This window comes from Pongo pygmaeus, chromosome 3 (genome assembly GCF_028885625.2).
Source record: "Pongo pygmaeus isolate AG05252 chromosome 3, NHGRI_mPonPyg2-v2.0_pri, whole genome shotgun sequence".
Classification (NCBI taxonomy): Eukaryota; Metazoa; Chordata; class Mammalia; order Primates; family Hominidae; genus Pongo; species Pongo pygmaeus.
In genome coordinates, this window is record NC_072376.2 from 163,125,060 (window position 1) to 163,137,605 (window position 12,546).

General features: G+C 38.3%; 1 protein-coding gene across 7 annotated transcripts in view; it reads left to right on the forward strand.

Annotated features, from left to right (window-relative positions):
• The window catches only part of DCLK2 (doublecortin like kinase 2), a 176,083-nt gene that overhangs the window by 115,665 nt on the left and 47,872 nt on the right, over positions 1-12,546 (forward strand). For 6 of the 7 annotated variants that reach the window (XM_063664176.1, XM_063664175.1, XM_063664174.1 and 3 more), the window contains 2 exons: positions 1,585-1,686; positions 7,375-7,469. In XM_063664176.1, coding sequence (XP_063520246.1) covers positions 1,585-1,686; positions 7,375-7,469 — 197 coding nt within the window. Of the gene's footprint in view, positions 1-1,584; positions 1,687-2,606; positions 2,658-7,374; positions 7,470-12,546 lie in introns of all 7 variants that reach the window. The other variant, XM_054485680.2, reaches the window with a different exon arrangement.

Consider the following 12,546-nt stretch of genomic DNA (forward strand, 5'->3'; position numbering starts at 1 on the left):
TGTGTAAGGTTTTGATTAGAATCTTTCAAATGCTAACTAGCCTCCCCTTGGGTATATTTCCCTGATTAGTGTACTTCACTTGTCAGTTTACTGCCCCGGGGTATAGACTAAAATTAATCCGTATTTTAAACTTCCTGCATAAATTGAAGTATTTTAGAGTAAATTACTACAGACAGTATGTTACCTAATTTAACTCTTACAACAAGCCTATGATGTAAATTTTATTCTTACCCCAATTTCATTGGGGGAAAAAAAAACTCAGGCTTACAGCCAAGGCCCCCTAGTTAACAAATGTCAAATCCATAATTCATTCAAAATCTACACAACTCCAAAACCCATGTTCTTCATTATTCAATTTAGAAGTGATTACTTTAGCAATACTTACTTCTAGTACTCTAAATATTATTTTATTTGGTGATTTATGGAAAGAACAGTTGTTGTTTGAAGCTATTCAGCTGGGCACGGTGGTTCACGCCTGTAATCCCATCATTTTGGGAGGCCGGGGTGAGCAGATCACCTGAGATGAGAAGTTTGGGACCAGCCTGGTCAACACGGTGAAAACCCGTCTCTACTAAAAATATGGAAAATTAGCCAGGCGTGGTGGTGGGCACCTGTAATCCCAGCTACAGGCCAGAGGCTGAGACAGGAGAATCACTTGAACCTGGGAGGCAAAGGTTGCAGTGAGCTGATATCACGCCACTGCACTTCAGCCTGGGCGACAGAGCGAGACTCCATCTCAAAAAAAAAAAAAAGAGAGAAAGCTATTTTCCTCATTTTTGATGTTCCATACTTTGAGAAGATGGAACATAATTCAGGAGGGGGTTCATAAATTAGAGTCCCATACCCTTTTAAAATAAGGCAATCAAGAAGTTGGAGAGCATAATAAAATTGTAGTCTTTGCTTATCAATACTACTGATTTAAAAAGATAGTTGCACATGTATAGATTAGGCTGTGGATGTTTGTGTGTATAAAGTTAGGACATTGGAATTTCTGTACTTGATTAGCTCCATCTGGAACACTGAGGTGATGTCCCAAAATGTGTAGCCTTGGCCGGGCGTGGTGGCTCATGCCTGTAATCCCAGCACTTTGGGAGGCTGAGGAGGGTGTACCGCCTGAGGTCAGGAGTTTGAGACCAGCCTGGCCAACATAGTGAAACCCCATCTCTGCTAAAAATACAAAAAATTAGCTCGGCATAGTGGTGGGCACCTGTAATCCCAGCTACTTGGGAGGCTGAGGCAAGAGAATCACTTGAACCCAGGAGGCGGAGGTTGCAGTGAGCAGAATCGCTTGAACCTGGGAGGCGGAGGTTGCAGTGAGCCCAGATCGCGCCATTGCACTCCAGCCTGGGAAACAGGAGCAAAACTCCGTCTCAAGAGAAAAAAAAAAAAAAAAAAAAAGATGCGTAGCCTGACTGAAAGTAAACTCAGGTGTACTTTTGGGACAATTGCTTTGTATGTTAAATTGTTTAACAGTAATAGATAAATTATCAGGTAATAGTTCTGGTCAGTAAACAATTACATGTAACTCTGCTTTTGGTCGTTATTAAAACCAGATTTAGTTAATGCACTTTTGTTCTTTTCTAGAATGTCGTGTCCTGAAGTCATCTTATTCTCGATCCTCAGCTGTTAAGTATTCTGGATCCAAAAGCCCTGGGCCCTCTCGACGCAGCAAATCACCAGCTTCAGGTAGTTAATGGAAAAGGAATAGATGGTCATAGCAGGAACAGATCATTTTGCTTCTGTTTTCTCTAATTTTTATGAATTAGTAGTCTTTGCCAGGGTCGTATGCAGCCAAGTTCCAGAAAAACAGAGATGACGTGACTTTTGAAACCAAAAGTTAAGTCTGTTCCCTCCAAGTTATAATAATTCTCCTAAGAGACTTGTGTGGTTTTGTTCTGACACATTTTCTTGGGAACAGCTTGATGATCTAGATTCTGCTGGTATTTACATAGAAGCATTTCACGTTTTGACCCCTGTATACTGCATTTTGAATTTTGTGCTCTATAATTGTGGATAATTATTTTCTTAACATTATCTCTTTTTTTTTTTTAACACATGCACATGCACACACTCTACCCAGAAATGTATTTACTTAATATATTTCCACTGGCTTCTCTCTCATCAAATGATACATTCATAGCAGTGATTATTGTTAGTATTTTGCTTATTTAAGAGTCAGACTTACCTGTAATTAAGTTTCTTGCAAGTCTTAAGCCTATAAATTTGTCATAATTTTGACTGGGCATTTTTAAACATTAAAAACATACATAAATATCTTCATATATTGATTTTATGGGTTTGTTTATAGTAATTAAGAATAAGTCTGTTGATATCATTTCCCCTTAAGGAAAGAATTATGAAAAACCATGATTTTACAGGTGGTGAATCTAGAACATGGGAAAGTTGTATCAATAACAATGGCCTCAAGCATCAGACTTTATAAAAGACCAAGTTTTTCAGACATTCCACTATTTGCCCTTTCCCCTTTCAGCACCCCCCCACTTTCTGTAGGGCAGGTTGTTTTACCCTTTTGAACACACATTTAGAGCTGCTGAGTAACCACTCTCCTTACTGTCTTCTGCTCTGTGTATACTGCATGTGTACAGTAAAGCGGGGTGGCCACTACTCCAGTGCCTATTCTACAGCCAAATCCCCAGGTGAGCCATGACTGTTGTGGCTTTGTTGCTCTGCTGGGTTTTTGTTTTTGTTTTTTGCCACTTTTCTGTTTCCTTTTGCTCCATTTCCATGAATGTATCTGGCTTATTCCAGTGCACATCTGTGTGGTATGAAATGCTTTGCATTGCACAAGACACTTTAGCCTCCTCTATTTATTAGAGAGCCGGTTATCATCAGAAGATTACCAAGTGCCTGTCTGTATAGTCAGGAATACAAAGCGACTGAGGAGGCACATCACCACAAGGGGTCTGTCTTCTAGTTAATTTGGAGCAATGTTCTGTTACTGAATGAAAAAGGCTAAAGTTTGTTGGCAATATGAAAATAGCCATAGAAGTAATTTTGATCTTCTGTGCTCACCCCCTCCCCACCCTGGGGTTAACAGTTTAGGAATCACTGAAATCTTAGAATTATTAGTACTTCATAATAGCATCTGCCAGCATAGGATTATGAGGTGTTTCTTATACATACAGGGAAGCAACACAATATTTCTAGTTGTCAAATATTTATTTTCCTAGAGTTATAGACTCAACCTGTTCTCTCTAAAAATGTGACAATTAACAATGCGTATTTTTATCTGAAAATGTCTCTGTTATTAACCTTATTTCAAATGGTATCATGCTTTCTGTAAAGTATCTTAAAACTGAGAAAGCTAATATAGATATGAGACTTGCATAAATACACTGACCTGGGTTAATCAAAGAGTAGATGTAGTTTTGGTGATAGCTTTACAGATGCTTATTACATCAGTAAAAATAATTAAATAGCTGGGCACAGAGGTACCACCTGTGGTCCCAGCTACTCGGAGGCTGAGGCAGGAGGATCCCTTGAGGCCAGGAGTTTGAGGCTGTAATGAGCTGTGATGATACGGCCTGTGAATAGCCACTGCACTCTAGCCTGGTCAATGTAGCAAGGCCCTGTCTCTTTTAAAAAAAATTTTAATAAAAGGGAGAGTGGTTCAAGAATTGGGTGTGATTAATTCAATTTTGTCCCCCTGAGGTCCAAAGAGAAAAATTAACATGTTAAACTAAAAACATGTCTCATAGCCACATTTGACCTGCAGAGCAGTAGCTCCAGAAGATAGCCTAATAAATGTATACATAACTCTTAACTTGAATTTATAATACTTAGAAACTGATTAAGGAAAATCGTAGCATTCTAGTACACACAATTTTTAATTAAGTCCAAATTTGGATTTGAGTTAATAGGGTAAGCCTCAAACTCATCAAGTAAAAGTTGTAAGATTTTAAAACCACATTTTAGAGAGAAAATCATCTCTTTTATAAGAGATTAATTCAAAGTGTGTTTGACACTTCAGCTATGGAAAACAAAAAGCCTGAGTCAACCACTGGGATTTGAGTGAATCTCGAGAAAGCTACTATATTTATCTGTATAGTGCTTATCTGTATAGTGCTATATAGCGTGTTCTTTCCACTTTCTACCACCAGAAAGAAGAGAATTTTGTATTATTAAAAGCCATGGTACCCAGGAGTGCTTTTACAGATTACTTTAGCTATGGTGTATTTGTTGCCATTTTTAAAATTCCTTGGGACTAATTGGAACTCAAACAGAGCTGTTAACTTTATGAACATAATATTGTACCTTTTCAATCTTGGGACGGAAGTCCTAAATGAAGTCTTGAGACTGCCTTGAGTGAAATCTTCTGGTTGACTACATCCTTCAACAAAACTCTATCAGAATAGCTAAATAGTATGTAAAAAGCACATAGATATTAAGCTAGGTAACATAAATGGGTAAATGGTTACTGTTTCCCAGGCTGGAGTGCAGTGATGTGATCTCGGCTCACTGAACCTCCGCCTCAGGGGTTGAAGCAATTCTCCTGCCTCAGCCTCCTGAGTAGCTGGGACTACAGGCACGCGCCACCACACCTGGCTAATTTTTGTATTTTTAGTGGAGACGAGGTTTCACCATGTTGGCCAGGCTGGTCTCTAACTCCTGATACCAAGTGATCCATCAGCCTCAGCCTCCCAAAGTGCTGGGATTACAGACATGAGCCACCATGCCTGGCCATTATTTTAGGATTTTAGCTTATGAATCTTGCTTAGTCTGCCAAGGTAAAAAGGATTCAAAGAAAACAAAAAAGGCCCCAAGTTTATTTATTTCCTTAGAGTTGAGGGGAGGGGGATAAAATTTCAGGAGAGAAAATCCAGGGGGGTAGCGGAAGAGTGGAAGCATGAGGCAGGTGCTGGCTGGTGTTGGCACCCCTTCCACTTGTGGCAGCAGTGGAAGTTGCAGGGGGAGAGGGCATGACATGGTGCTGTCCAGGGCCCAGAACTGGAGAAATGTGCAAATAAGTGAAATTAAGAACTACTCATTCAAGCACATTGTTTAGAACCTTCCAAATGCTATAAAAACTTAGGGGACTATGTGTGATTAGTATCTCTTTTAGGATGAGTTATTTTGATGAAAATACAGACATGTAGTTATTGACACCAGTTAAATCCCTGGCAGTGAGTTTTGTTAAGAAACTAGGCCTGGGCAGGGGATGTATTTTAGGGAGACTGATCTACTGCAGAGATCGCCATCTGCTGGAACTGCTCTTCCTCCTTCAGTCCGTTTCCTACAATCATTCCAAGGTAGCCTTTGCTATCAGTGTGGGATTGGAATACCAGTGAACTCTAACAGTGCTTACTGATTAGGAGCAGGTGATCTGTGCAGATTGCTGTGTGAGATGGAGAAAATACCAAAAAAAAAAAAAAAGGAAAATTTAGTCTCAGCTCACAGCAAGCTTACTAGTTTATTGCTGGTCATAATCTCTCTTTTGTGTGAATTCCATTGAAAAATATTTTTTTAAAGACTTTATTTTTTAGAGCAGTTTTAGGTTCACAGCCAAAGGCACACATTTCCTGTGTACCTCCTTGCCCGCAGACTTGCGTAACTTCTTCTATTATCCACATCCCCCATTAGACTGCTGCATTTGTTAGAATTGATGAGCCTGCACCTAAGATCCATAGTTTACATTGAGGTTCATTCTTGGTGTTGCATGTTTTCTGGGTTTGGACAAGTTTATAATGACATATATTCACCATTACAGTATCATACAGTCTCACTGCACTAAAAACCCTTTGTGCTCTACCTTTTAAATAAGTTTCTTAGAATAAATAACATTAATTGAAATTTAACTTGATTAAGAAATAATCAGGGCTGTTGAATACTCTTAAATATTTTTAATTGTACAGTTAATTGTGCTACACTTTTATTCTAAGTACCCACATGTATTTGTTAATAAAATCTAGATCACTGACCATTATTTTTGAATGAGGGTTTTGAGTCAGAAAAATCAAAGTTTTGGAAATTTAAAAATAACTGGAAAAAGTTTTCATTTTTACTGAAATTTTAAAATGAGCAATACAATAAATATGACTTCATAAACCCAGCTATTCCTGTTTACAGGTGATTCTTGTAATCATTAGTACTCATTGATCCACAATTTCTGCCTCTGCTCAAGGGCTGGTACTCATTTTTTTGAGTCACCTATTCAGGACCTTTACCTGTGCATTTGGTTTTTTATACTTATTAGCGTGATTTAAAATAATAGTTGTCACTCTCTCATGTTTTCTTTAAAAAAGAATAAAAAGCAAATGAGCATCTCTTTTCTTTCCAAAAAGATGAATGACACTTTTCATCTACTTTGGGCAAAAACTTTGAAAATTTGTAATAAAACGGATTATAAATACTCTATTTAGAGGAGAAAAACATATATCAATACTAGATGTTAACTACTAGTTTTGTGAAATTACTGTAGAAATAGATTCTAATGATATAATCAGGCATAAGTCATACTGAAATGTTTGATCAGAATTCTGTAGTACAGAATCTGCAAACGAACCTTTCCTGGGGGAGAGGTTTCAAAGTTTTCAAAAACTGAAAACTTTTTTCAGTTATTTTTTAAATTTCCAAATTTAATTTTCTGGGGGAAAGGTTCATTTGCAGATTCTATACTACATAATTCTAGCATAGGATCTAAATCGAGCTTTCAACCAAAGAAGTGTATGGAGGTTTAGAGCAGATGTGTAGAAAACTACCAAGATTTGCTGACAAATGGGGAGGATAAGCTGTGTAGAAAAGAAAATGGAAGGAATTAGAAATAAGTAGTCTAGATAAAAAAGGTTGAAGAATGTTTTTCACAGACTTTGAGCACATAAGTAGGAATTACAAGGAAAACTACCAGCACATTTTCCCTTTTCATTAAGAAAATACTTAGAAAATGTGTTTGTATTATGGTGTACTTGATTTAGGAGAGCCACACAAACTTGGTTATCCAAACTTCTTGGTTATCTTGGTGTACACCAAGATACTGTATATTGAAGGTTACGGAACAGCCTTCATAGTAAACCATTACAAATATAACAGCTATCTCTACCTTTGCTGGCAGGCAGGATACATGGACAAGTTCTCGTTCACATCACTAATTCCATAATGTCTTCTATTTTTGTTTATATAGCTGTCAGAAAACTACTATTGAAAATAGTTCTAGTTTCACTCTTTGATTTTTTTTTTTTGTCTGTAATGCAGTAAGATACATTATTTTTGCTTTTTGCTGATTTGCCGTCTGCTTTGAGCTGAAAATGAGTTGAAGCTTCATTGGACCTATATTGTGCATGCACCTAGTGTATTTATACTGTCTGGTTGTTGTCGGTTTTAATGGGACTTCTGTCTTCTTTGTTGTCTCATGGACAGTTAATGGAACTCCCAGCAGCCAGCTTTCTACTCCTAAATCTACGAAATCCTCCAGTTCCTCTCCAACAAGTCCAGGAAGTTTCAGAGGATTAAAGGTATGAAATAGGATATGTGGCATATTTGTGTGATTTTGTTATTTTGAGTTTCATAGTTTAGCAGTTTAATTTGTTTGGGGGCTTGAGTACAGTAGCAAATTAAAAAGAGTTTAGGATTTTGAGCCTGGTAGACTTGACTTTGAATCCTGTGTACTGCTGTAATTTTGGCCAACTCACTTAACTCCTCTGAGCTGAAGTGTTTCTAATCTCTAAAATGGGAACACGGGGTTGTGGTGTTCTTATTTTAGAGATGAACATAATGTGGTAAAGTATAATAAATAGTAGTTTTCCAATTATTATCAAAATGATTTGCAGCGGTGAAGCCTTGGAGAACATCATGATTCTTTAAAAAATCTAGTTTTGAGTCATGACTTTAATATTGCTAACATAATTTGAGTTTGTCAAAAGCCTAAAATGAAGTGGAATGCTAGCATAATGTTTATACTCACAAGTGATAACACAAGGAAATATGGTCATCTTTGGTGAGGAACTTAGAAATAATCTTAGGTGTTGATTATGATGTCCTAAAAATATAAACAGTAACAGTATGATTAGCAGTTGATTTAATAGACAGTTATCTAATAGAAATGAGCAAAACCAATTTTGCAAAATTTCAACGAGTTTTATTTGATGTAGTAGTTCCTAATAATTTAAATTTAGAAGAGAAAATTTGCCTGGTAAAATAACAGTAAATAATTAGAGCTAAAGATGGAATTTCCAGCCAGACATGATAGCTCACGCCTGTAATCCCAGAACTTTGGGAGGCTGAGGCAAGTGGATCACTTGAGGTCAGGAGTTCAAGACCAGCCTGGCCAGCATAGTGAAACCCTGACTCTACTAAAAATACAAAAATTAGCCGGGCCTAGTGGTACAAACCTGTAATCCCAGCTACTCCGCGGGCTGAGGTGGGAGAATCACTTGCACCCAGGAGGCAGAGGTTGCAGTGAGCCGAGATCACGCCGCTGCACTCCAGCCTGGGTGACAAAGCGAGACTGTGCCTCAAAAAAAAAAAAAAAGGAATTTCCTTTGTAGAAACAAAGGGTTGTCTACATGGTAATGAATTCTGAGAATACTGATATATACGCAGTGTCATGTATTTTTATACATAAATTAACTTTAATTCCCTTTATGTGTTTTGATTGATCAGATATATTATTAGGAATGTATTTTCCAAAGTTGGTTCCCTAAACACTTCAAATATAGCCCTAGAGGATTTCTTTAAAGATGTTGAAGAATTTTTTTTTATTAGTAAACTTAATGGTTAGAACCCCACCACCCTTGCATGAGTGAGGAATGGGAACCTGCCAAGCCCAGCCTCTCTGACACCTTCAGAGCAGCGTGTGAGGTCTGTGCTTCCCCACTTCTCAGAAGGTTTTGTTCTCCAATTGACTGTAAGGTTTGCTTGTCTTGCCCTGAGAATGTTGTGTGTCCTTCAGAGTAGACTTGTATAATGTTTAAGTACCTGAGAATAAAAAGAGGAATTCTGGAAAAGGACAGAGCATCTGTTTTTGTGCCTGCTTGCTTATCCTTGGCAGAATTTGGGCTGAGATTAGTAGGATGTTTGGAAGTAGGGAGTATCTAGCTCTCACCTACCTGTAATTACTGCAAGTTCCTTATACTTATCAAAAGAAGCAGCCATTTTTCTGAAGTACTAACTTGACTTAAGTCGGTTCATAATGTGATTTCAGTGGACTTTTAAATTGTCAATTCCCAGAAAAGTTAGATAAATTAAGAATTAGTAGTAAGCTAATTATTTTCAGATTTTTCTCCTATTTTCCCTGGAACAGATTGGAAGTACATTGTTATTAATAGAAGTAACTTTCAAGAGAACTAAAATAAAAATAAGTTGATTTACCTCTTTTCAGGTTTGTTGTTTCAAAATTTGTTAAAGCAAAAGCAGGTGGCTCCTAGAGCTGGTTAATTGTTCTAGGGCAGATCTAGGATAACCTTTCCAGTGAGCCACATGCCAAGGTCATTCATATTCCTCCCCCAGGCCATTGCCCCAGGTGGGGTGGGGCTGAGATCCTTAACCTAGGGCCTCTTTGGGGGATCAGATGGGACACTTTAGTGCCTGCTTACTCTGGGTCTTGGTCACTTCCCCATTTTTTGTTACCCATTGGTAATCCCAGCTCCCATCTTCCTAGTCCATCTTCAACTCTAAATCCAATATTGTCATTTTCTGTTTTTGCCACTAGGCCAGTTGGTGCTGCTTATTAGTAAATACAACTATAGCTTCAGGACAGGACAGCTAACCGTTTCAAAGAAATACATGTTAATATTCTGTGCACACACCTGCTTCACACATGCACGCATACTTGTGCAGGGTCACTCACATTTGTTAAGATTAATGGAATTTTTGAAACATAATAAATTGTATTATTGCTGAGACATTAAGTAAAGTTGTTCCTTCTATGCTAGGTGTATCTTAATTATTATAGTAACCCCAGCATTTAGCACACAGTAAATGCTCAAGGATTACTTGTTCACACCAAGAGGAATAAAGACAAATTTGTTGATTAAGGGAAATGTTGATTACTGGTCAAGATTGAACATAAGATTATAAGTAAGACAAAGAACAGTTGTCTTTCCAGGACCACCCCCTGTTCTCCACCACTATGCCTGAGGCCTGTGGGCTTTGCTGACAGCTGTGATACTTCCTCTGGGTTTTCTTTTTCTTATCTGTAAAACAAGGACTTTTGATTTTAAATGACCTCTAAAATGCTAGGAATATAGTTCTGTTAACTTGCCGAAAAACCTAACTAAAAGGCTAGGAAGTCTATTTTTTGTGCTTTTACTTCAATGCTGTTGCAAAACACTGAATTTTACATTAAACATGAGTAACTAATGTCTCTGCCACACTGATTCAGCTTTTAGGCCACAATCCCAAAGCTCTCTAACTACTACCTATTCTCATGGGTCCAGCCTTTTGGAAATTTCATCTCATTACAGTTCCCATAATCTGTAGTATATATTGTCATTGGGATGAAAACCTGCTTTTTAAATAATGCAATTTAGTCAGGTTACTTTACTGTACCACATACCCTAATTTTGATGTCATTGCAAGGCACCAGCTTATTTTTTTCTATTCAGTGGCATGACAGATGAGGAATTACAGATAATTACCGTGTGTTAGTACTGCGCGTTTCCCTTCCCTTCATTTAAAATAGCTTATTAAGATCAGTTAAGAGGGAATGTCTGAGAATGGAGGATTGTTTTTCGTGGGCAGGAACTCTTTACCACTATTTATCCTAGTTAGATGCTTTAATGGCCTTGGGGGATAGATAATCTTTTTCCAGAGAATCAGAGAATTGATAAAAGCAAGCAAACCAAGCCAGGACAGCATGTGCAGGAGCTGACAGTCTCTCTAGCTTCCAGGACACAGCTTTTGGCATTGATGGTTTTTTTTTTACTATCTGGATTTTATTCACTAGGGAGCTAAATAAGGTTAAGGGTAAGCAGAATTTGATGTTCTGTCACAGTTTTTCCCTCTTTGTATCCATGTCTGGGAATTATTTTAATATTTTTGTAGGGGCATTGAAAGAACTGAAAATGAAAATAGGATATGTTTAATCTCTAATCACAGATGGTTAGTGACACTTCGGTTTGCTCATTAAGAAAGATATAAAAAATAGACAATCCACCCTCCTCTCCACAAAAAGTACTCGTAGTTTTCTTGGTACTCTTATGAGGAAGATGATTCTGCTAAGACTGTGTTCTTTGAGGGGCTGGAAAAAAGCCAGTAGCGGAAGCAAAGCTTTCTTCAACTGTGAATGATTTTTTTGCAGATGAGCATGTAAGAAATAGGGTGGTGACCAAGTAATTAAGGTTCTTTAACCTTAAACTGAGAGACTTTAGGACAACTGAGCGTTAGTAGTATCTTGATTATATATTTGTTTTGTTCAAGTAGTGTTAAAGAAAAAACACTAATTATTCCAGATACTTGTTAAAGACTATAAGGGAGACTTTATTCAAAGAGTGGGAGTGGTCCCTGGCAATTGGTAAAGAGACCACTGTAGTGGAGCCTTGCAGGGAGGAAAAGAGGAAATCCAGCTCCAACAAGGAAAAGTGGGGATTATAACCAAGGAGCAGGGTGGGAATCAGCAGATGGAAGAGTATTAGAGGAACCATCCAGCATAAGAGGCTTCCGGCTCAACCAACTTGATAGGCTTATTGCTGAAGGCAGGCTGGGGAGATCTGACATCAGAGTCAGATACCAAGTACAGGGGATTTTCCCTAAACTGACTCAACAGGAATCTTGCTCAGACCTCAGCCTGGATTCTACAAGGACAGGGAGGGAAGCCCAAGATTGGGCCTAGTCAAGCAGAGGATTTTGTAGAACAAAAACCAAAAGAGGGGCTAAGCAGTTTTGAAGTGGCCTAACAAAATAAGTTTTGGTCATAAAAGTTTTGGTCATAAAAGAGTTTTTGTCAGTAGTTACCTAAAACCATAGAGTGTAAAAACTGGAAGTAGTTTCAAACCTTGTTTAGTCTTCAAGATGGAGAAACGGAGGTTTTTTTTTTTGTCTTTTTGTTTTGTTTTGTTTTGTTTTTGAGACGGAGTCTTGCTCTGTTGCCCAGACTGGAGTGCGGTGGCGCGATCTTGGCTCACTGCAACCTCCACCTCCCAGGTTCAAGTGATTCTCTTGTCTCAGCCTTCTGAGTAACACATTTGCTCCACAGGAAAAAGGTTTGAGCGATTGGGAGGGAAATAGGGAGGGGGAGGTGTGGGAAAAAGAGGGAGGAAATCCTGGGGTTAGGGAGGAGGCTGGGTGAAGAGGGGTGGAAAGACAGAGAAAAATACCTGGTGACAACTTTTCCTGAGAGGCTTGGGGGAAAAGTTTGCTAATAGGTATCTAATGGGAGCTCCTTGAAAGTGAAACTGCCTACACTGTGCCCATTATTTCCACCTAACCCCATAAAGCTTTAGTAAAATAACAGAGTTCACAATAGTTTAGAGTTTTTGGTTTTCTTTGGAAGACAGTACTCAGTGGAGCTGAGTATTGTCAAGATTGGTATAGATTGGAATTAGCATAGTCCAGGTTCAGCAGATACATGGGTTACAGGGATGTGGGATGATG